This window comes from Pleurodeles waltl, chromosome 4_1 (genome assembly GCF_031143425.1).
Source record: "Pleurodeles waltl isolate 20211129_DDA chromosome 4_1, aPleWal1.hap1.20221129, whole genome shotgun sequence".
Taxonomy (NCBI): Eukaryota; Metazoa; Chordata; class Amphibia; order Caudata; family Salamandridae; genus Pleurodeles; species Pleurodeles waltl.
Window position 1 is genome coordinate 736,432,236 of NC_090442.1, and position 24,326 is coordinate 736,456,561.

Consider the following 24,326-nt stretch of genomic DNA (forward strand, 5'->3'; position numbering starts at 1 on the left):
ACTTAAGATATTTTACTTTCTTGCTGAAGAAATGTACAAATTCGTTACATTTTCCTTGGGCTCTTCAAAGGTGAGGATAGTTTAAGCTATATTGGATAATTTTGTGAATCGAAAGAGTACATTTGAGAGGTCGTTAGTTGTGTAACAGGGATTCATTTATAAGAATTTGCTAAGAGGATGTTTTGTATAGTTATTCCTGGCTATCCTGAGATGAGGCTGGCAGTTTAGGGAGATTGCCTTGTTCTGTTCTCTATACTTCTGTGAGATTTTCTTCCATTACAAAGATTCTTGGCGAACCATGGAGCCGAGGCCTCTGTCTGAGAGGTGCTAGACAATTTAACAAGACTGTTATGCAGTGTTGTAGTTTAGTCTTGAAGGTTGACATCTTGGTTGAAACGGAGGAGTGAAGGATGTTCAATGCCATGGAGGTCGATGTTGAAACTTGTAGAATCCCAAAAGTGGATTCCAGGCCGCTCCCACTTTTAAACTTTTCTATACTCCCTTCATACATACTAGAGCATCATCAAATACAATTGAATGTGTATGGAGACCCTACCAATATCCCCACTTGCCCCTAAACCACTCCAGTTGAAAGACTACAAAAACATGTTGTGGCAAGCTCTAAGCCTTCTAAAATGAGCTAGTTAAGGCTGCAAGGGAGTGGTCTACCTCATCACCTCGCTTCACAATAGATCCCAGTCATAAACTGGCTGGCAGAACTTTTTCCACCAACAGATGTTCTATGACAAAGTCATGGACGCAGGTGTCTGGCTGCTGAGGGCCATATAATCTAGAATACATTGAATCCCATTAAAAGAGTAAAACTTGACAATAGAAAATATAGAGCTCCTTTAGATTCATTCCTCTGCACTCTTGAAATTAGCAGGTAGCAGCGGATGAGTGCTGACTAGGAATATCTCACTTTACATTTGGTTGGACTCTGGATATCAAGTCTATCTCATCACAATTTGGACTCTACATGTCTGTGCAGTGCACTGTAGTGTTCACAAGGCAACATATCAGCCCTTTACCAATCTCCTTGGTGCATTTGTATATCTTATGAACAAGTTTTTAAAGCTATTCTGAGGTTTGCTAATCAACTAAATGTAAATAAATTCGAGAAGTGCTTCTAATTTAACCAATCTACTTTAGTCCCCTTGATCTGAAATCCTGCTTTCTTCAGTTGACTTGTTACCTTTCCTTACTTGTAGAGTCCACAGTGACATGCAGCAATGTTATCTATGTGCTCCTGTTTGGCTGGTGGCTTTCTCTGGTGTACATCCTAGTTGCTGGAGTGATGTTTCTCTCTCTGTTGGGTGTTCCTTATGGTAAGTTGAAAGAAGTTCTTACAAATGTTTTTGAAGAGTCTATTCTTCAGACAGTGTCGAAATATTTCAGTATTTGATCAATTTGATTTCTAAAAAGATGCAACAATTTTGAAAAGAAAGGAATTGATGGCTGTTTTTTTGTTACCTGGCTTAAAACATAGAAACAAGTCCTTCAGGTATAAATGAAGCAATGTTTCCACGTGTATCCCCTGATATGTTAATGTAAGTCGTTTCCCAGTGACCGCTACACAGTGGTCTGTGAGGACATTTATTTTTCCTGCTAGTGTGCTAGATGTAATGGTACTCCTTCATTGTGGTCCTGGTCTATAGAACTGTAATTCCAAGATAATTAAGAGTCCCTTAAATGCGCAGATCAGGACCCCACTGCATCTACAGAAGGCTGTGATGGGATGTGAAAGTGTAAGTAGTAGCATCACAATTCTGTTTAACCTTTCTAACCAAAGGCACTGTAGATTGAAATACATTGCACAGCCGACTGATCGCTTGACAGTGCAACATTTTTCACAGTTTGAAATGGGGTTGTTAAATCATGCATAAAATGTGTTCTAGTGGAGCTCCCATCAAGCCTACTAACTATTGAGTGCTTCATGCTGGATGTTCTAACCCAGAGGCATAGATGATGGGTCAATAAGTCTAGCAGTTGAGCCATATTCACATCTAGCCAACAACCTTAATGTGGATTGGACCTCTCCATTATGGAAACTGCCTACAGTGAACATTTGAAATGCCACAGTGAAGGGTTCCCATTACCTATTTATGGATCATGCACGCTCTCTTGTTTGCTCTTTCGCGCGCTCTCTCTCTCTCTCTCTATATATATATATGTTCGATGGCATCTGTCGCTGTAGATACGCATGTTCTGCAATAGCTCGCCATCTGGTGTTGGGCCGGAGTGTTACAAGTTGTTTTTCTTCGAAGAAGTCTTTCGAGTCACGGGACCGAGTGACTCCTCCTTTTGTCTCCATTGCGCATGGGCGTCGACTCCATCCTCGATTGTTTTTTTTCCGCCATCGGGTTCGGACGTGTTCCTGTCGCTCCGAGTTTCGGAACGGAAAAAATAGTTAATTTCGGAAGATTTTCGTCGGTATTGTTGCGTTCGGGATCGGCGTACTTAGATTCAACACCGCATCGAAGATCGAAGAGCTCCGGTGCCCTTCGGGGTAGTTTTTCGATCCTCCGTCGGGGCCTGGTCGGCCCGACCGCGTGCTGAAGAACGCCGATGGAACGGACCCCGTTCCGTTTCTGCCCCAAATGCCACAATAAATACCCCTACACAGACCAACACTTGGTCTGCAACCTGTGCCTGTCACCTGAGCACAGCGAAGACACCTGCGAGGCCTGTCGTGCGTTCCGGTCCCGAAAAACACTCCGAGACCGTCGAGCCAGAAGACTTCAAATGGCGTCCGCACCGACAGCCCAACGGGAGTTCGAGGAACAGGAAGAGGAAGGTACCTTCTCGATCCAAGACTCAGACTCCGAAGGATTCGACGATACACAAACCGTGAGTAAGACGTCGAAAACCACACAAAGAAACATTTACAAGGCCCAGGGGACGCCACTGCCACCAGGCCATGGCTCAACCCATAAAATCGGTGACCGACCGTCGGCACCGAAAAAGGCCCAAACAGTGCCGAGATCGTCCGACTCCGGTCGAGACACCGGCACGCAGCCTTCTCGGGACCGAGAAAGTGCTGGAGACAAGCCTCGACACCGAGATGCCGGTGTGGACACGGCTCGACGCCGAGACAGCGGCACCGAAACAGATCGACGCCGAGAGGTTTCGGCACCGAAAAAGAAAAAAGTCACCTCGGAGCCGAAAAAACACGCAGACACAGTTTCGACGCCGAAACAAACTGCAAGCGACCCAGCTTCAGGCTCTTATACAGAAGAGCACTCGCTAACCTCCCAAATGCAGAAGCATAGGTTTGAGGAAGAGCTACAAGCAACTGATGCGGACCATACGCAAAAGCGTATCTTCATTCAGCAGGGGACAGGAAAAATAAGCACCCTTCCCCCCATTAGGAGAAAGAGAAGGTTGGAGTTCCAGGCGGAACAAGTACCACAACCAAAAGTGGTGAAAAGAGTTACACCACCACCCTCTCCTCCGCCCGTGATTAACGTTTCACCAGCACAAACGCCATCACACTCCCCAGCTCACACCACCATGAGCCAGGGTGACCAAGACCAGGACGCATGGGACCTATACGACGCCCCAGTGTCAGATAACAGCCCAGAGGCATACCCTACAAAACCATCTCCACCAGAAGACAGCACCGCGTACTCTCAGGTGGTGGCTAGAGCAGCACAATTTCACAACGTAAGCCTCCACTCAGAACAGGTCGAGGATGATTTCCTGTTCAACACACTCTCCTCCACCCACAGCTCCTACCAAAGCCTGCCTATGCTCCCTGGTATGCTCCGGCACGCAAAAGACATATTTAAGGACCCGGTCAAAAGTAGGGCAATCACACCAAGGGTGGAAAAAAAGTATAAGCCGCCTCCTACAGACCCGGCTTTCATCACAACACAGCTGCCACCAGACTCTGTTGTTGTAGGAGCAGCTAGGAAAAGGGCCAACTCTCACACATCTGGAGATGCACCACCCCCAGATAAAGAAAGCCGCAAGTTTGATGCAGCTGGTAAAAGAGTCGCAGCACAAGCTGCAAACCAGTGGCGCATCGCGAACTCCCAGGCACTACTTGCGCGCTATGACAGAGCCCACTGGGACGAGATGCAACATCTCATTGAACATCTGCCCAAAGACTTCCAAAATAGGGCAAAACAAGTGGTTGAGGAGGGACAGGCCATCTCCAACAACCAGATCCGCTCCTCCATGGACGCTGCAGATACAGCTGCACGGACAATTAATACATCTGTAACTATCAGAAGGCATGCATGGCTCCGAACGTCTGGATTTAAACCAGAGATTCAACAAGCAGTTCTCAATATGCCTTTTAATGAAAAAGAACTGTTCGGTCCAGAAGTGGACACAGCGATTGAGAAACTCAAAAAAGATACGGACACTGCCAAAGCCATGGGCGCACTCTACTCCCCGCAGAGCAGAGGGAATTACAGCTCATTCCGTAAAACGCCCTTTCGAGGGGGGTTTCGGGGTCAAAGCACACAAGCCAGCACCTCACAAGCCACACCGTCCAGTTACCAAGGACAGTATAGAGGAGGTTTTCGGGGACAATATAGAGGAGGGCAATTCCCTAGAAATAGAGGAAGATTCCAAAGCCCCAAAACCCCTACTACTAAACAGTGACTCACATGTCACTCACCCCCTCCACACAACACCAGTGGGGGGACGAATAGGTCATTATTACAGAGCATGGGAGAAAATCACTACAGACACTTGGGTTCTAGCAATTATCCAACATGGTTACTGCATAGAATTTCTACAGTTCCCTCCAAACATACCACCAAAAGCACAAAATTTAACAACACACCATTCCAATCTCCTAGAGATAGAAGTGCAGGCACTATTGCAAAAGAATGCAATCGAATTAGTGCCAAACACACAAATAAACACAGGAGTTTACTCACTGTACTTTCTGATACCAAAGAAGGACAAAACACTGAGACCAATCCTAGACCTCAGAGTAGTCAACACTTTCATCAAATCAGACCACTTCCACATGGTCACACTACAAGAAGTATTGCCATTGCTAAAGCTGCACGACTACATGGCAACTTTAGACCTCAAGGATGCTTATTTCCATATACCAATTCACCCATCGCACAGGAAATACCTAAGGTTTGTATTCAAAGGAATACATTACCAATTCAAGGTACTGCCTTTCGGATTAACAACCGCACCAAGAGTCTTTACCAAATGTCTAGCGGTAGTCGCTGCACACATCAGAAGGCAGCAAATACATGTGTTCCCATATCTAGACGACTGGCTAATCAAGGCCCATTCGTTAATAGAGTGCTCAAATCACACAAATCATATCATACAAACCCTCTTCAAACTAGGGTTCACCGTCAATTTCACAAAATCCAAGATTCGGCCACGCAAGGTACAACAATACCTGGGAGCCATAATAGACACATCAAAAGGAGTAGCCACTCCAAGTCCACAAAGAATTCAAAATTTCAACACCATCATACAACGCATGTATCCAACACAAAAGATACAAGCAAAGATGGTATTACAACTCCTAGGCATGATGTCATCATGCATAGCCATTGTCCCAAACGCAAGACTGCACATGAGGCCCTTACAACAATGCCTAGCATCACAGTGGTCTCAAGCACAGGGTCACCTTCTAGATCTGGTGTTAATAGACCGCCAAACTTACCTCTCGCTTCTGTGGTGGAACAACATAAATTTAAACAAGGGGCGGCCTTTCCAAGACCCAGTGCCACAATACGTAATAACAACAGATGCTTCCATGACAGGGTGGGGAGCACACCTCGATCAACACAGCATACAAGGACAATGGAACGTACATCAAACAAAACTGCATATCAATCACCTAGAACTTCTTGCAGTTTTTCAAGCACTAAAAGCTTTCCAACCAATAATAGTTCACAAATACATTCTCGTCAAAACAGACAACATGACAACAATGTATTATCTAAACAAGCAAGGAGGGACGCACTCCACGCAGTTAAGCATGTTAGCACAAAAAATTTGGCATTGTGCAATTCACAACCAAATTCGCCTAATTGCACAGTTTATACCAGGGATACAAAATCAACTCGCAGACAATCTCTCTCGAGATCACCAACAGGTCCACGAATGGGAAATTCACCCCCAAATACTGAACACTTATTTCAAACTCTGGGGAACACCTCAGATAGACTTGTTTGCGACAAGGGAGAACGCAAAATGCCAAAACTTCGCATCCAGATACCCACACAAACAATCCCAAGGCAATGCCCTATGGATGAACTGGTCAGGGATATTTGCTTACGCTTTTCCTCCTCTCCCTCTCCTTCCTTACCTGGTAAACAAACTCAGTCAAAGCAAACTCAAACTCATATTGATAGCACCAACTTGGGCAAGGCAACCCTGGTACACAACGCTGCTAGACCTATCAGTGGTACCCTGCATCAAATTGCCCAACAGGCCAGATCTGTTGACACAGCACAACCAAAAGATCAGACACCCAGATCCAGCATCGCTGAATCTAGCAATCTGGCTCCTGAAATCCTAGAATTCGGGCACTTACAACTTACCCAAGAATGTATGGAAGTCATAAAACAAGCAAGAAGGCCATCCACCAGGCACTGCTATGCAAGTAAATGGAAGAGGTTTGTTTGCTACTGCCATATTAATCAAATACAACCATTACACACAACTCCAGAACATGTAGTGGGTTACTTGCTTCACTTACAAAAATCTAACCTAGCTTTCTCTTCCATTAAGATTCACCTTGCAGCAATATCTGCATACCTGCAGACTACCTATTCAACTTCCCTATATAAAATACCAGTCATTAAAGCATTCATGGAGGGCCTTAGGAGAATTATACCACCAAGAACACTACCTGTTCCTTCATGGAACCTAAATGTTGTCCTAACTAGACTTATGGGTCCACCTTTTGAACCCATGCACTCCTGCGACATACAGTTCCTAACCTGGAAGGTGGCATTTCTCATCGCCATTACTTCCCTGAGAAGAGTAAGCGAGATTCAGGCGTTTACTATACAGAAACCTTTTATACAACTACACAAAAATAAAGTCGTCCTAAGGACCAATCCTAAATTTTTGCCAAAGGTTATTTCACCGTTCCATCTAAATCAAACAGTGGAACTTCCGGTGTTCTTTCCACAGCCAGATACCGTAGCTGAAAGGGCACTACATACATTAGATGTCAAAAGAGCATTAATGTATTACATTGACAGAACAAAGAACATCAGAAAGACTAAACAACTCTTTATTGCATTTCAAAAACCTCATGCAGGAAACCCAATTTCAAAACAAGGTATAGCCAGATGGATAGTTAAATGCATCCAAATCTGCTACCTTAAAGCTAAACGACAGCTGCCCATTACACCAAGGGCACACTCAACCAGAAAGAAAGGTGCTACCATGGCCTTTCTAGGAAACATCCCAATGCAAGAAATATGTAAGGCAGCCACATGGTCTACGCCTCACACATTCACCAAGCACTACTGTGTAGACGTGTTATCCGCACAACAAGCCACAGTAGGTCAAGCTGTATTAAGGACATTATTTCAGACTACTTCCACTCCTACAGGCTGATCCACCGCTTTTGGGGAAATAACTGCTTACTAGTCTATTGCAGAACATGCGTATCTACAGCGACAGATGCCATCGAACTGAAAATGTCACTTACCCAGTGTACATCTGTTCGTGGCATCAGTCGCAGTAGATTCGCATGTGCCCACCCGCCTCCCCGGGAGCCTGTAGCAGTTTGGAAGTTACCTTCAATTATTTATATATGTATCATCTCAACCTTAAATAAGTGCATACTTAGTCACTCCATTGCATGGGCACTATTACTACAATTCAACTCCTACCTCACCCTCTGCGGGGAAAAACAATCGAGGATGGAGTCGACGCCCATGCGCAATGGAGACAAAAGGAGGAGTCACTCGGTCCCGTGACTCGAAAGACTTCTTCGAAGAAAAACAACTTGTAACACTCCGGCCCAACACCAGATGGCGAGCTATTGCAGAACATGCGAATCTACTGCGACTGATGCCACGAACAGATGTACACTGGGTAAGTGACATTTTCAATATATATATATATATATATATATATATATATATATATATATATATATATATATATATATATATAATATATGCTCAGTAGTCATTGAATATATACCACTGCTTGTCATCTTTGGAATATCAAAGAATCCAGCATGAAGCTCTGCTCCTACCCATTTTGTTTTTCATCACATTTGTAACTTTCATAGTGTACAGGGAGTTGCCCCAAAGTCTACAGGTTTCAAGCTGTGCTGTGCATGTAGGAAGCAGATGTCAGTGATGGACCAAACAGGATATAATACTTTGAAAACTAGAATGACTCAAAGCCATGGGACGGGTGTTTTCCCTGAGTCACACAGACTATCCTGGAAGAAGGGGTGGGGGTGGGTAAGCTTTGTTGTGAACACAGAAGTGGGGCTTGTTTTGTTTGAGATTGCCCTAGTCCTGTAGGTCAAAAGGCAACTTGAAGTATACCTGAAGCTCTTTGATGACAAGACACTCCCTCACTAGAGCAAAATCTCGCAGTTGTGTTAGTAGAGACAGCCTCGGTTTTCTTTGTCTTGCTCAGGCCTTATGCTGAACTTGGAGCTAAGGTGCCACACGTTTCCTAGGCTGTTGTCGACTTGACATCAGGTTGGGGCTTCTAAGAAAGGGTCTGCCTGGTGAGTCTTCAACCCTATTGAGCCGTCTGGGTCTGTAGTTGATTTTGTTATGGCTATGCTCTTCCATTACACTGACTGGCCCTCCCCCAATAGTGCTAGGCCTGCCTCCTCTTTTGTGCCACAGTCCCCACCTCTGGGTCCTTTGTCTGCACTGGCTACAAATTTGGCAGCTTCTGGACTACCTCCAGCTAAGACTTCTGATCTGGAACCATATTCAGCTAGAACCTGCCTATGCTGAGGAAAGCAAATATGGATGATGAGGGCCCCCCTCCAGTCACACTGTATTGTCAGCAGTACCTCCAGGAGAGGATATTTAGGCTCTGATTGGGTATCATATGAGACAGGCCTCAGCATTTCTCACATGATGAAGGTGATGATGAGGCAGCAAATAATTTTATTGCACCTCATAATATACATGCCGGCCTTTATGTTGATTTGCAAAACGTCAGTGGCTCAGATCCATCTCTGCAATCTGTCCTGAGTGCCTTTAAGGCCTCTTACAGAGTAGTGTACCTCCTTTGCGGGAGTGATTCACAGGGCCACAGATGTCCTGGATTTACCACTTCTCTCAGAAAATACAAAGTCTGACCTTCTCTCAGAAATTTTGCAAAATGTGACAGCAGCCTCTGACCCTCTGTTGCCTTTCAGTAAGTCTCCCACTGGCTCTGCCCTGGCTGCTTGATCAACATAATTTTCAGCTCCGGCTGTGAGTCTCCTCACTGTGAGGGGGATACTGGTCACTTCCAGGAGATCTGAAATATTTGTATATGATCACTTTAAAAGCCTTGTAGTATACACCCCACCTCCGTGAATAAGGTATATTTGAATTCTATTCCTGTCTCTCCACTGGACAGTCAGAAAGAATCAACACAATGGACATCAAAGGTTTTCTTTTTTTTCCTCCACTCCTTCTGCCAGTTTGACATTATGCTTACGGAATGCAGTTTTTCTCCTGGGCTGTTACACAGTCCTTTAGGGGCAATGTTTGGGAGCCGTTAAGCTTTGATAAGAATGCATGCACAACTACTTAGCTCAGATGCCATTGGATGGTCAGAATGTTAAGTTTAGTCTACATTTTGAACTGGACACTGCAGATTCTGTTTCTCATGCCATGGGCACTGGCATCTTTTATAAGATGACCTGCCTGGATACGTTCCACTGGATTCTTGGGGGACACCCAGGCTTTCCTGTTGGATATGCTATTTTGTTATGTTTCCAGTGTTCTGTGAATACAGACTGGTAGATCTCTCTTGGCCATTTGACAGTCTGGTATGGACTAGCTTATCAGCTTCAGTAAAAGGAAACTGGTTGTGACCCATGCATCCTCTTCAACTTACAAGAAGATTAATGCTTATAACGTATATAATCACCCTGCCATACACTAGTAGGCATTTGGACGTATGCTTGTGTGCTCCGGCAACATCTTGCCACATGTGCAAACACCACAAATCCCCATTGTTATGTAAACAGGCTTTTTGTAAGCCCATTTTAGTGCAGGATAAAACAAAATTACAGAAATCAATATTGTCATAGCGAATGTGAAGGCACATTTTTATCCAAGATAGAAATAAATGCATCAGATAATGCAGATGAGTAACTAAATGTATGGCCTAAGCAAAGACATGATGGTTGGGGGATGTGGTTTGTAAAAGTTACATACTGCAAAATGACAATCTGATGGATATAGGTTCTTTAGTGAGAAGACCGATGTCATAGTAGAGAAATTGGATACTGACCCCTGCTCAACAGTTCCATCAGCAATACGGAAAGTTTAGAAGATACTCTGAGGGTATCGCTGCCAACAGCCCTCACGGCCGGTACAGGAACCCACTCAGCCATTTTGTGGTGGCAGGTGTAGAGGAGGTTCCAAAGGACGTGGCCAACTACAGTAGCAGCAATACCCCTCATCCTTTCTTTACCACTGCCAAACCTCTTTAGTTCACCCTCCAGTCTCTCTTATTGAGACCAGCAGGTGGAAGAATCCAGTGTTGTCTGCCTTGCTGTCATTCTGTGCGCTTCAGACTGATGGGTCCTTCAAAATATCCAAGTTAGTTATCCCTTTAAGGACCCACATCCCTGCACTTTACTCTCTGATGTTCGCTGATCACACTGCGATTCTGTCAAAGCAAGTGGTGATGTTGCTTGCCAAAGGTGTGATCAAATTGGTACTAGAGGGAGAGAATTGACTGGGCTGTTTCTCGCAGTACTTTCTTGCCCTCAAGAATAATGGGGCACTAAAGTATATTTTCGACCGAAGACTCTACTTGGTTTCTTTGAAAAGTACCAAATGATGACACTTGGCTCAAGTTTGGCTGATCTTTGATCCTCAGGACTGGACTGAGTCCCTAGACCTACAGGACTCCTACTTTCATGTGCTAGTACTGCAGTCCCGCCAGGAAGTACCTCTGCTTTGTGGTGGGGCCAGACCACTTCCAATATACCGTACTGCAATTCAGACTAATGACAGCTGGGCTTTACGAAGGTCATTGTGGTGATTGCTTATGTTTGCAGGTATGGGCTTCATGGCTCAGGTATGAGTGTCTGCTAAGGTGGGCTTGTTGCAGCTAGACTTGGACCACCTACAGGTAAGTGTCATTGCTTTCTATGCTGCGGAATTCAGCGAATCTAAATTCCATTTCCAATCTGTGCAGAGGATTGCCTTTATCTGATAGAGACAATTAGCCGGAGAGTCCCTACCTTAGGATTCTCCCCCAGACTGGATCCAGGAAAAACTGCCTCTGTGCATCGGTAGAGGGTGCCATGTGACTCTGTATCTACGTCATCCACCGGATTTGATGTCAACATAGTCCATATAATCCCTCCTCTGATGACTGTTACTCCTTTCTGCACTGTGGATCCAGAGAAGAGGTTCCTCTGGCCATTTTGGCCCCCTTTTTCAATGGTTTTCCTTATGATGGAACAGTGTGTGTGCCTTCTGGCTTTAAGACTCCTGGGTCATGTACTCAACAGATGTCAGTTACGGACCCTCATTCCTTCTGTATGTGGGGCTTAGGCTCCCACCACAAGATTTGCTCTCTACGGGGTTCTTCCTTATGCAAAAACCTTTTTCAGTTCCCTGCTGTTCTGAGCGATTAGTGTAGGCTTTAGCCATCTTTTGATGTTTGGCTGTTCCCTACAGGGACCTTGTTAGGTGCTTCTTTTGGCAGTAGTTTCAGTATAAATCCTTGTATAAGTAGACTCTGTTGGTACGTTCAGTCTTCCCCTAATTTTTCTGCGGTTGGGGGGTGGGGGGTGGGAGGGGAACCCACCTATGGTTTTAGGGATGTCCTTTCCCACTGGGTGGAAAGCGGTGTTTCTGCTTTCAAATTCATGATCCCTTTGGGGTTTCTAATACATCTTCGATTGGAAGTGTCCCTGGGTATTACTTATTATTGCAACATTACTCATTTTCTAACATTCAGAGGGAACATTCTATGACTCTTATAGGGCACTGGTTCTATTCCATTTTCTACTTTTCTCATGGACTGCTGTCTCCTCTTTGTGCAGTGGCCCACGTGTTTTGTCTGGCCAAGTGCCACAGTCTTCGTCTTCTTAATGGACGTAGTAGTCGTCCTCCTGATCTTTGTCTGATCCTGGCTGCAGTTCACTTATCATTTTTTGTGTTTTTGTGGGTCTTCCACTAATCTTCTGTTGAGATGAATGTTCTTTCTCACCTTTTGTCTCTCTTGTGACTGTGCTACTCAGACCTTCAGTTAGACCGGTTAATTCTATGTGAGAATTGGGTAGGATGTGTTCGCAGACCCACCTCCTGGGTTAACATTGCTTTGGCATCTAATTCTAAGGTAAGGAATCTGCAGCTAGTTGTCTCTATCAAATGAACAAGTTACTTACCTTCGGTAACGCCTTAGCTGGTAGAGACCTAGTCTAGCCGCAGATTCCTTACCAACCCACCCTTCCTCCCGTTCTGCGAATTATTTTTTTACCTCACTGCCTCTTTATTTGTATCCTCTTACCAAGCATTTCGATTTGTAGTTGTAATTCAAAGTTACATCTTTCTTCTTGGCGCACCGTTCCATTGCCAGTGTCTGGTGGCTCCTCTTTGTTGCGTGGACTCTGGTCACAGATGACTGACGTCGGCGCCTCAGAGGAGGGATTATATGGACTCCGACGTCCTATCCGGTGGCTGTCATTGATATGGAGTCACACGGTGCCCTCTACCGATGCGCAAAGGTACTGCTGAAATTTATTTTCCAGATCCAGTCAGGTGCCTGTGGGGGAATTCTAAGGTAAAAAATCTGTGGCTAGTCTGTCTCTACCAGATAAGGCATTACAGCTGTTCTGGACACAAGCATTCCTGCCGCCTGACAACTCTGGAATATTCAGACTATGATCATGATGTTTAGGGAGAGAGCTTCTGTTACAGCCTTCATGGTTCTGACGCTGCTTGTGTCATTGGCATCAAGCATCCTGCTGGCGCCCTCCCGCCTCTTACTTATACAGGATTTTCAGTGGAATCTGCTACTGCATTTGACCCAGCGCTGGGGATGCCTTTTGGAAAGAATCTACATCTCTGAAGAGACCATTTTAAGCCTTCGGTGATGGATGACTGATGCCAGTGTAACATGCGACTCAGCGTTTTTACTATTCTCATCCAGAGTTCACATTAGTGGTGGATACGTCCTCTCTGACTGGGGAGGTCATTTGAAGGACTTGGAGATCAGAGGTCTGTGTTCCCGGATGGAGTACCTCCGCTACATAAATCTTCTGGAGCTGTGAGCCATCCAGTTAACCCTAAAGGCCTCTCTGCCTTTCATCAGTGGCAGGTTCATTAAGGTGCTGACAGACCACATGACTGGCATGTCCTACTGCAGCAGCTGAGTAGGATGGGGTCACGTGCCCTTCGTGTGGTTAATTTGAGGCTTTGGCGATAAATTGCACTTAACATGATTTTTCTGACAGTCTGTTACCTAGCAGGATCTGAGTGAACAAACTCCGCAGATATGATCTTGCTCATTATGAATAGTGTCTCTACCCAGAGATGGCATAAGGCATCATCGTCCTGCGAGGTATACCCCGATATACCTATTTGCTACCCACATTTCACTCATTGTCCAGCCTTTTGTGCTCGAGAATTTCCCTAGTGGTCACTAGCAGATTCATCAGCCCTATGGCTGTACTCTGAACTCCTATGGGTTTCTGTCTCTGATCACGTAGGTCCTGAAGAAAATCAGGCAGAGCTGAGCAAAGTTGATTTTGTTGGTCCTACATTGGGCCAGGAAGGCCTTGGACTCTAAACTGCTGACTCTGAACAGCTGCATTCCACATTGGTTTCCTCTTCATGAGTATTTGCTATCTCAGCAGCAAGGCGCGGTATTGCATCTTAACCTCTACAATCTTCACTTTCATGCTTGAAGATTGAGCTAAACCAAAGGAGATGCTACAATCTACTGCATGGGGTGTTTAGTGTTGCAATCCTTCCCCCACATCCGTTATTCAGGCTGCTGGTCCAGGTTTGTTGCCTGGTATGAAGAGAAGCAAGTTGACCCTCTACAAACTAGATTGCCTGACGTTCTTTTGTTTGTGTTATCTTTGGCTTGGCAAGGCTTTTCTGTGACTACAGTTAAGGGTTATTTAACAGCCCTTTCCACCTTCACTTGTTTGACTGATCAGCCCTCATTATTCAAATCCCCTATTGTGATGCATTTTCAAAGGGGCTTTCACAGGTTTTGCCCTCCCTCTGCATTATGACACATAGGACGTCAGTTTGGTTCTCACTTAATGTGTGCTCCTTTCAGGACTACAGTACTCCGATTTCTGACTCTGAAGTCCATGTTTCTGGTTTCTGTTACTTCTGCACATTGCGTCAGCTAACAGTAAACTTTGTCAGTTCAGCCTCCATTCACTACCTTTTTTTGTGACTGACTGGTGCTTCGACACTGTGTCCTTTCTCCTGAAAGTGATTCCGCCTTTCTGCATTGGTTGGTCCATTATGCTTCTTAAGTTCTTTTCTCTGTTAAATCTATCAAAGAGGAGAATCTGTGTTTGGATCCAGATTGAGAGGACCGAGGAATATCTGGTGGATGTTCACCTATTTGCTGGGTTCACTGGTGTGAAGAAAGAAAGAGAGGCCAGGGGACTAACGTCTTGATGGATTGTCTTCTACATCAAACTGTGTTACATTGGGATCCTACTGAAGTCCTTCTTGCTTGTTCCACTAGTGTGAAAAACGTGACTACTGCTAGAGTTCAGAGTGTTCCTGTTCTGGACATTTGCTGGATAGCTATGTGGGCCTTTGGCCATACTTTCACCAGACACTGTTGCATCAATTCACCCACTTTAGAAGCCTATTTTGCCTGCTCATCCTCGCAAGACTTCCTGGTGTAAAGTCTGTTCCTCGGGCCCATCTCATTGGAGGTGATATCAGTTTGGTATCGAATTACTAGAAGTATTTGTGGTTGGGAGTGTCCATCAAAAAAAAAAAAGTGTTCCCTCCTATAGCAGTCTTTGTTAGGCTATCCATTTAACTGCAGATTTCCTCCATTCCCATCCACATCCCTGTTTGCTGAGTCGACTTTTATGTATAAATAAAGTCCTGAGTTAATTTGTGCACACTGCCCGTGATAAATCTGTTATGCTAGGAACTCTCCATGTTTTTGGACGCGGAATGGTTTAATGAATATACTGGCACCAGATTACAGGTGTGGCGCTTTTATGCAGCTTCGTGTTATGTTCAGAAGCGGGACAGAATTGGCAGCACTTGTTGGTACGTAGAAGCAATTGCTAGAGTTTCCGGGTCTAGTCGAGCCGGGAAGATTCACAATGTGAGAAATCTGCAGGTAGTTTATCTGCCAGAATGAGCGCCACCATAGGTAAGTATTTTATTCATATTCTCCAACCCAAAAAGCACCATAAATAAAGTTCACATTATTAATGTGGACTTTCCAGCTAGCACAACATCTAATCCTTGATCGGAGTACAAATTACGCAAGAAATTCCAGAACCGTGAAGAAGCGCAGACTCTAGATATCGTGTAGCGGTAGTGCTGCAAAACTGCAAGTAACATGGCACATTGTAGTGCAATGTGTTGTTGCCCCTTTAACATAAGAGTCCATTAATACGTTTTTCAGTGCATGCCTTTGACCACAAATCTATGTCTCTATATTAAGACTCTACGATATTTATAAATATGGAATCCAGCTGCTAGTTAGCAGTTCAGTGTTAATGACCCATTGAGGAAGTGTATGTAACTATTGTTTGTAGAACATCTGTAGCGTACTTGTGTAATCTCTGAACCTTCACAAATTTCTTTCTCTGTTTATAGGGAAGCTCTGCTGGAAGCTGGCTGGTTATTTTCTCTGGCCCTTTGGGAAAGTAATTCAGAAGGTACAATGTATGCTTTGAGATGTTTTGTATAAAGGGTTTGTCTCTACTCGTATAACTCGTACTTCAAAACATTGTGAACAGTCCTCCCTGATGAATTGTCTGTGGTAGAAGATGCACCAAGGAGCATTACATGCTGTAGTGGTGAGTTCAAGTACTCCTAGTTTACAAAACCAAGACTTGCCAGGAGTGCGCTGTATAATTGATGATCCAGGAAGTCATTCTGTAGGAGGAACGCCTAGACCTGTGCAGAACTGGTCCTCTATTGCCCCTTACCATACATTAGATGAGGCAGTACAGGAAGGTTGGGTTTAAATGTCATGTTTGTATATCATGCAGTGTGAGATTTTCATTTAGCAAGCTGGCCTACTAATATGGAATTTTGGTTATTTTTTAGACTTGCATAAGATTTGTGTGCACTTGTTGGAAAAGATGAACCCCTAAAGTTGTTAAAACAATCGCTGGAAGTGTATGGTACAAATGACTGAAGTTTTGAGCAGGCTAACTTAAAAGTCAATTCTGTTATTATCTTAGAGCAAACTGTAGAGCACCTATGATTGCTTTCTGAGGTATTTAAAGATATGTAAAGCTATTAATGCATACTGAGTTTGTGTCCCCTAAAATCTCTCAACAGTATGGGTTTCTTGCAAAAAGCTTAAATTGATGCACCAGATAATTGGTGTGTGTCTCAGACTTCGAATCACCTTTCCTGACCCTGGTATGGGAACCTGGGCTTCAATTGAAGCCATTGGGTGCCCGGATGACACCCCTTGGTGCAATAATTTCACCACCTGCTCTTATTGTCTAGCTCTTTTGCTTATCTGATATGTTGAGAATACTAAATTTGGGAAAGGATTTTAGTTGTGGAGCTTCCAAACTAAGGAGCTACTTTGTGTAGGGATGATGCAGCAGTTAGTATATTTCACAATGTAAACTGCCCTTGATTCTGAAAGCCGTACGCAGAAAGACTTCTTTTCCTCCCAGGTGCTGAGAAGGCATTTCTTATAGCAAAGATGTGGGAGTGGCAGTGATGGAAGAGAATGGTTAGCAAGATCACTGGACTACTACATTCACTGTAAAGATCTATAATCAAATCTGTAGGTTACAAAATTGAATCAAGGAAGACTGGCTCAGACTGACTTATATCCATCTAGTCAGGGAGAGGATGCAGTGCAGCGGACAGAGCAATCGCCTCAGGAGCTGGAGATGCGGGTTCGACCCTCTGCGTCAGCGCAACATCCTATGAATCTGGGCAAATCACTTAATCTCTCTGTGCCCATGAACAGTGCCTTGTGAACCTCACGAGTGATAAGCCGCGCTATATAAATCTATATTTCATTACACTTCAATGCAAATATGAGATGGAAAGGCTGTTAACATTCTAGTTTCTTACTCAAATAGTCAATGTTCCTAGTTGGGCCATTTTTTGTCTACGGAAATGTCCATCTTTTGTGCAGTCCTCTCTGTGGTTCCATTGAAATGTCCCATTTTTCAGTACTCTGTAAGTTTGTAGTATGTATTCAGCCTAGTCTTTTGATCTTTTTATTTACATTTGGTCCCAAGCCATACAAGAAATTTGAGCCCTTTTGAACCTTGCTCCAAGGAGGTGAAGGGTAAATTTGTGGGAACTACTTCCATGGTACCTGCTATAAGTCTTAGGCTCTTTCCCTTGGCCTCAAATGAAGCCCTAAATTGCAATCCGTGTTGGACCCGTCTTTGTTTGACTTTATGCAAATCCTTCCTTATACTAATACCTGTGAAAAACGTAATGGGTTGCATGCCATGACACAGTTATTATAGAGAAAGGGACCTGACCCTCCTACCTTAGTGGTGGCAGGTGACCTTAGCCCTTGGTATTAGAGACTGTTGCATTCTGTGTCATTGTCATGCGTGAAAATATTAGTTTCTCTTGGATACTTAAAACTGCAGATTTCAATCCTTCGAATATCCCCCAGTTGACAGACAAGAACCTAAGAATTTTATAGCACTGCGTCTGAATGCTGATAAGTGACTCAGGGTGCTCTGTGCTGACATCCCTCTAAATCTGGAAGTGACAGAACAGAGCTGCATATATGTTCCACCTGTACGTCCTGATGTCAATTCCTTTTTTTTCTGTGGTCGGAGCTCCTCCCCAGCTGTGACTGTCTTATGAAGACTCCGAAAAAGAAGTTGAAAAGTGTGCTAGGAAATGATCTGCCCAACTAAAACAGGATTCAAGCCGTGATTGCCTTACAGCGTTTTTGGGTTAGACTATCCATGACAGGCAGGGTGTAGCTAAGTAGGTCACCAGCACAGGCTTTGACATGTGGACTGCATTGACAGGGCAGTCTAGTACGGATGTTTTGCCCCACAGTTCTGAAAGATTTGGACCTGTTCAGGGGACTGACACATAAGCATCAACAACCTTTCCAGCCAGTGATACTGCAGACAGCCCATTCCTTTTGGGGCTGCAGATGCAGAACCGGCACCTAGTGCACAGGTCAGCAGGGTCACCAGTCTTACTTCAGTGGCTAATGCCCAATTGGTGGGGACAGAATGCAACACTTCCTCACAGTTTGGCAATTCATCACATCCAATAGATGGGTCTTGTAGATTGTCATCCTGCTGTAAGAAGTATGCCCGTTTCTCTCTAAGGGATACATAGACCAGGAACTGGATTCAGAAAGAAACAGTTGTCGTCATTTCGTATATTTCCTCATTCTGAAAAAGGACATGTCCCTCAGACTTCAAGTGGGCCCCTAACCCAAAAGTGCTGTCCTATAGAAGAACAAATTCAAAATGCTTCATTAGCTCAGATTGTTTCTGGTCTGGATCTGGGATGCTGAATACCGAGGTCTTGGATGTATATTTTCATATATGTGGCTGTCACACCATGTTTCTGTGGAGCCTGGAGAATTTGCAGGTCGCTGTGCTCCTTTTTGGTCTCTCCAGTGCCTCTTGGATATTCACAAAAGTGATGGTGGTGGTCAATGCCCATCTTTGGAGGGTAGGATTCAGTAGTCTCATACCTAGACTCCTACCTGGATCCCAGTGAGGGTAGCTCTGATGTTTCTGGGTCTCTTAACCTCATGCATCCTTCTGGTCAACCATGCCAGGTGGACCATACAGATTGTGCAGTGGAACCCTAAAGCCCCCCACTAGGCCCAAGCATTAGGGCCACTTTTCTAACACTATCTGGACCCTTGAGGAGATGACCCAAGATTTGTACTGGTAGCTGACTGGTCACAATCTGTCCTGCAGTAGGCCCTTCCCTGCCCAGAGCTGGCAGGGACCTGTCAACCTGTCTCTCTCTGGACTAAAGCGAGGCAGATTGTGAAGCCTGTCTACCTTTCTGCTCAACAAAAATGCTCTATGACCTTTGAGCACAGCGGCTTGAATTGCAGGGAAGGGCCACCGATGGCTCTCTCGACCTCTTCGGACATCAGGACGTCAGGGAGGCATGGCATCCACTTCGGTGGTTGAAGAAGAGGCTTTCTCCATTGAGGCCAGCTCTGAATCTGATCCGGAGTTCAAAATTACCTACTCAACACTGGAGTCTTGCTCAGTGATTACCCTACGCCCTACCCGTCAGCCTCGAGTCTTCAAAGAGACTTGCGCTTCCAGATCAAGAGGCCTTCGGACTACCACTGCCTTTAGGCCATGCTCAGCACTGAGAATTCAGTTGGACGCCTTGCCCTCTGGCTCTGTGCCAAAACACCATCTGAAGCTGGAAACCTTGCCACCTACAACCTCCACGGTCGCCACACCCTCTGTACCGAACTGACAGTCTGCGTCTACAGCTTCGGCGCTGAGTGGATCTTTGGTGCCGAAACAAAGTTGAATCAGACCCGCAGATGTCAAATTCGACCCCAAAAAAGACTATCAAAGCCATTGGAGCCTATTCTCCACAAGTTACAACAAAAGCTCTACTCTAGACAGCAGCAGATCCAACCAAAAACTGGACAGATTGTCACTAAGCCATCACATCCTCAGCCACCACCTTCCAAAAGACAGTTGTCTTCCCAAGAGGCTTTAGATGTTCCCATTCCATTAAAATGCAAAAAGACGGCCAATGCTACCAGTCCTTTGCCTCCACCACCAACCACCCTCACCACCTCCGCTACCACCACGACTTCCACCACCCCCAACACCACTTCCAGACATGTCCTCTCCACCACATTCTGACATAGATTCCTTAGATGCCTCACCTCAGGGATCCCCTGGTGATGGTATTGGTCCCCTGATACGGGGATGATTTATTTAATGTCCCACCAAATACTGACCTCTGGGACTCCTATGATGTTAACACACTAGGGCACACAGGCCTGGACCTGTACCCCACATGCCCATCACCTCCTGATGACTCAACCACATTCCAGGAGCTTACAGCTGGGCAGCTACTTCTTATGGGGTTCAACTTCATAAGGAACCTCTAGAAGAGGATTTATTATTCAAAACTCTATCCTCCACACATAGGGGCACACAGCACTTGCCTATGCTCAAGGGCATGCTTTGCCATACGGAGGATGTAGCAAGGTGGCAGTATTATGTGTTATGACTGGCGGTCTTGCCATGTAATACTAACACATTACCCAGAAGTGGACCTTGGGTTCACATCAGTAAACCTTAGCTCAGTCCCAGTAGAGTGGCAAAGAGCAGTTAGGCTACTTAGAGGAACATTTTAGACCACCAGCATGAATGATAAGTAATTGACACGTCTCAAAAGAAATCCAACACCAATTTAGAAAAAAATAAAGCAGATTTTTATCTCCATTTAGACACCAAAACGAACTTTGTATCTTACATACAACTGGAGTTGTGGATTTTTAAAGCATTTAATAATAGATGCACTTTTAGTTGTCAAACTGATACAGTTGAAATCAGTGGGGGAAGCACAGTGTGCAGTTGGTCACTGGTCGGTTGGGTTCAGTGGGACCCACCTGGCGTTATGCTCTGAGGGGTTCCTAGACCTGGTTTCTATAGACAGTGCCTTTGGACCTTGTCCAGGGAGTCCGGATGCAGAGGTAGCCTTGCTGTCCTTAGAAAAGACTGGGAACCACGAGTGCTGTCACTCAAAGATGCAGCACGCTGCAAAACCACACTTGAAGATGGAGTTATATACTACCCTTGGAGAGTAGAGACCTTTAGGGTCCCAGGACCTGGATTCCACAGCTGCCACTGCCACTACGTCTAGTGGTTCCAGGTGCAGAGGTGGCCTTGAAGCTGTCAATCACAGGAGAGTCACAGCAAAGATGCATTGCCACTTAGTCGATACAGAATCTCAGCAGTGGGGTCATTGCCGACGTCAGTCACTATTGCTCTGGAGTTGGTGATGTCCGGGGACAGGTTGGTTACATGGCTCGTGACCATTAAGTATTGGCAGTGGCTGAAGTAATCCACGGGTACTACATTGGCTGGAGGTCGGCAGGAGTGGTGTAGCAGCTTGAAACTTGGTAGGAGCCTCACTACAATGCCTGAACTGCTGGTCACAAATTTTCTTTGGGCTCACTCAAGCGGGGCCTGATGGTTTGCTCTTCTTGTGACACAGCATGATGATTATTTTGCAGGTGACTGGTTCCACCAGTCAGGGTAGTCTGCTTCAGTTTTCGGCCTCCACTGGAGTCCCTCTTGCTGGGTGCAATGAGCTTTTGCCACAGGCACACATCAGACACACAGTTCTAGTATATGGCCTCCTTAGGGTACTTAAGTGTCCTCTCTTTGCGCTGCGGCAGAGTCGAAGTCCTGTTGTCAGTGATGGTGTCTTCTCTGTGCCTCTTCTCTGATTCAAAGTCAGAACTGAGCCCCTTAAATCTTAGGTTAGGGGGTCATTAAGGCTGTGGGGGACAGCAGCCAGTGGGCTACTGTTCCCTTTGGCTAGTCCTCCTCAGAGGTGAGGTCTTGCTCCGAGTACATCATTTTTCTACCCAGAACCATCTAATTTCCAAGGCTTGCCAACATGGCAGAACCTTTTCTCGGCTGTACAGACCACCTAAAGGTGTGGCTAGCCTCTTGGAGATGCACGTCTCGTGAATAGCTAATTTTCCCACCTGTCAGCCTGGGCGGTGAAAGCCTTTGAGACTCACTACTTTGATTACGGTAAGCACTAGCCATCCTGGGAGGGCGGAGGTGTAAGCTCCTCCCTGCCGAGGTCCTTTATCTCCATCCTAAGGGTCGTGTTAGCACAACCAGCAGGAGGTCAGACTCTTGTCTTGGCGCAAGTGGCTCGTTGGAGGCCACCAAGGCAAGAGAAAGCTGGCAACTTGGTTGGCATCCTCTAAGGACACTACCAGGGTACATACTAGCTAAATCCTGGTCATGACAATCGTGCCCAGGGTTTAAAAGCACAGTATTTGACACCAAACACAGGAGAAATTGGTCAGTTCATCGTGGAGCTGGACGTTTTCGGGTTGCTCGGGTGCCAACCCATGTTATCCTATGAACATTGATCAGTTGCAGTAGCATTGTTTTTAAATGCTATCACAGGGTCATATATGCTCATGCATATATGTCCACACTCGTAACACAGTGCACCCTGCCTCCTTGGCTATAGGAAGCCTGCTTTAGGGATGACTGACCTGTACTGTGGGCACTTGTTGTGGGCATAGTCAAACTTGAGCAGATAAGCTGCTCATGCAGGCCTACATGGCAGCTTTGCAGGCTTTGCTTTTACTCGGGCAAAGCAGGGTGGCACAATCAGTGCTGCAGCCCTGGTGACCCCTTTACCGTCCCTGCCATGGGCCTCACTGGTACAATTTGAAGGGGTGGTAAAGTCCTTGCCAATTGTGTACAAAAGCACAGTATAATTTAAGAGAAAGTGGCACTGGCACTGAGATCTGATTAGCAGGCCTCAGTGTACATTTTGATTATTATTTAAAAAAAAAAAACAAAAAAAAAAAACAGCACCAAGCTGCAAAAAGTGTACACTTCACAAAAGAAAACGTATTCAAGGGCCCAGTTAGGGCACGTTTTATTACTCCCAGGCTTGATTTAAAAAAAAAAATATATATATAGTGCTACCTGATTCTCCAGTAGAACCTAGTGCTAGGAAAAGGGCCAACTCCCAAGCATCTGGTGATATCCTGCCACCTGAAAGAAAGATAATTGATGCAGCAGGTAAAAGGGTTGCATCTCAGCCTGCAAACCAATGGCGCATCGCCAATTCTGTGGGCTTTTTAGCGGGGTATGACTGAGCTAACTGGGATGAGATGGAGGAGCTCCTCCAACATTTCCCAGATGAGCACAGGAAGAAGGGACAAGAATTAGTTGCTGAGGGCAAAGTAATATCAAGTACATCAGTTAGATGTGCCCGTGACTCTGCTGATACTGCAGCCATGAGTATTAATATTAGCATACTCCTTAGCCGACACGCTTGGCTGCGTATTTCAGGCTTCAAGCCTAATGTCCAACAGAATATTCTCAATGTCCTGTTCAGCAAAGAACATCTGTTTGGCTCTCAGGCTGATGAGGCTTTAGAGAATATATTAACAAAGGACACTGAAACTGCAAAATTCATGCGGTTCCTACAAACTCAAACATTTAGGGACTTCTTCGCAGTTCCAGCTATTGCGAGGCAACTTCTCCAGAAGTCTCCACCTCCTATAATAAGCTTGGGCAGAGCCAGTACTTCCCCACAAAATCTTACTCCTATAGAGGAAAAAAACACTAAAGACAGAGGCAAAAGTGCTTCCACACATGTTGCCGCCACTACCAGCAAACAGTGGTTTGCTTTGCTTTCCCCCTCCATCACACTTCACCTGTCCGGAGATGTATATACAACTTTATACCCTTCTGGTAACAAATAACAGACCAGTGGGTGTAGGATATTATACAACATGGTTATTGTCACCACACCTCCCAACATTCCACCCTACAATCACCAGCTCTTAGTAGAACATCAAACATTACTCAGACAGGAGGTCTAGGATCTCCTTCTCAAAGGAGCAAGAAAACTTGTCCCACACCACGGACGAGGAATATATTCTCCATACTTCCTCATACCCAGGAAGGACGGTTCGCTGTGGCTAAAAGACTCATATTTTCACATACCAATACACCCAGTCTATCGCAAATATTTTAGGCTTTTTGTTGACAGAAGGCACTACCATTTCAAAGTTCTTACATTCTAGGTCACTACGTCATCATGGGTTTTCACCAAATGTCTGGCAGTAGTAGTTGCTCAACTCCACAGACAAAAATACACATTTTTCCCTACGTTGACAATTGGCTTATCAAAGCCACAACTCAAGAGTCACCAGTATACTCTGGTAACAATAGACCTGATTCACAGCCTGGGATTCACAAT

The 24,326-nt window shown here is 45.2% G+C and overlaps 1 protein-coding gene across 1 annotated transcript in view; it reads left to right on the top strand.

The window, feature by feature from the left end:
- LOC138288102 (uncharacterized) overlaps positions 1-24,326 on the top strand; it is a 270,866-nt gene that overhangs the window by 122,842 nt on the left and 123,698 nt on the right. The window contains exons 5-6 of the mRNA XM_069229334.1: positions 1,212-1,328; positions 15,987-16,048. Of these exons, the coding sequence (XP_069085435.1) occupies positions 1,212-1,328; positions 15,987-16,048 (179 nt within the window). The remainder of the gene's footprint in view (positions 1-1,211; positions 1,329-15,986; positions 16,049-24,326) is intronic.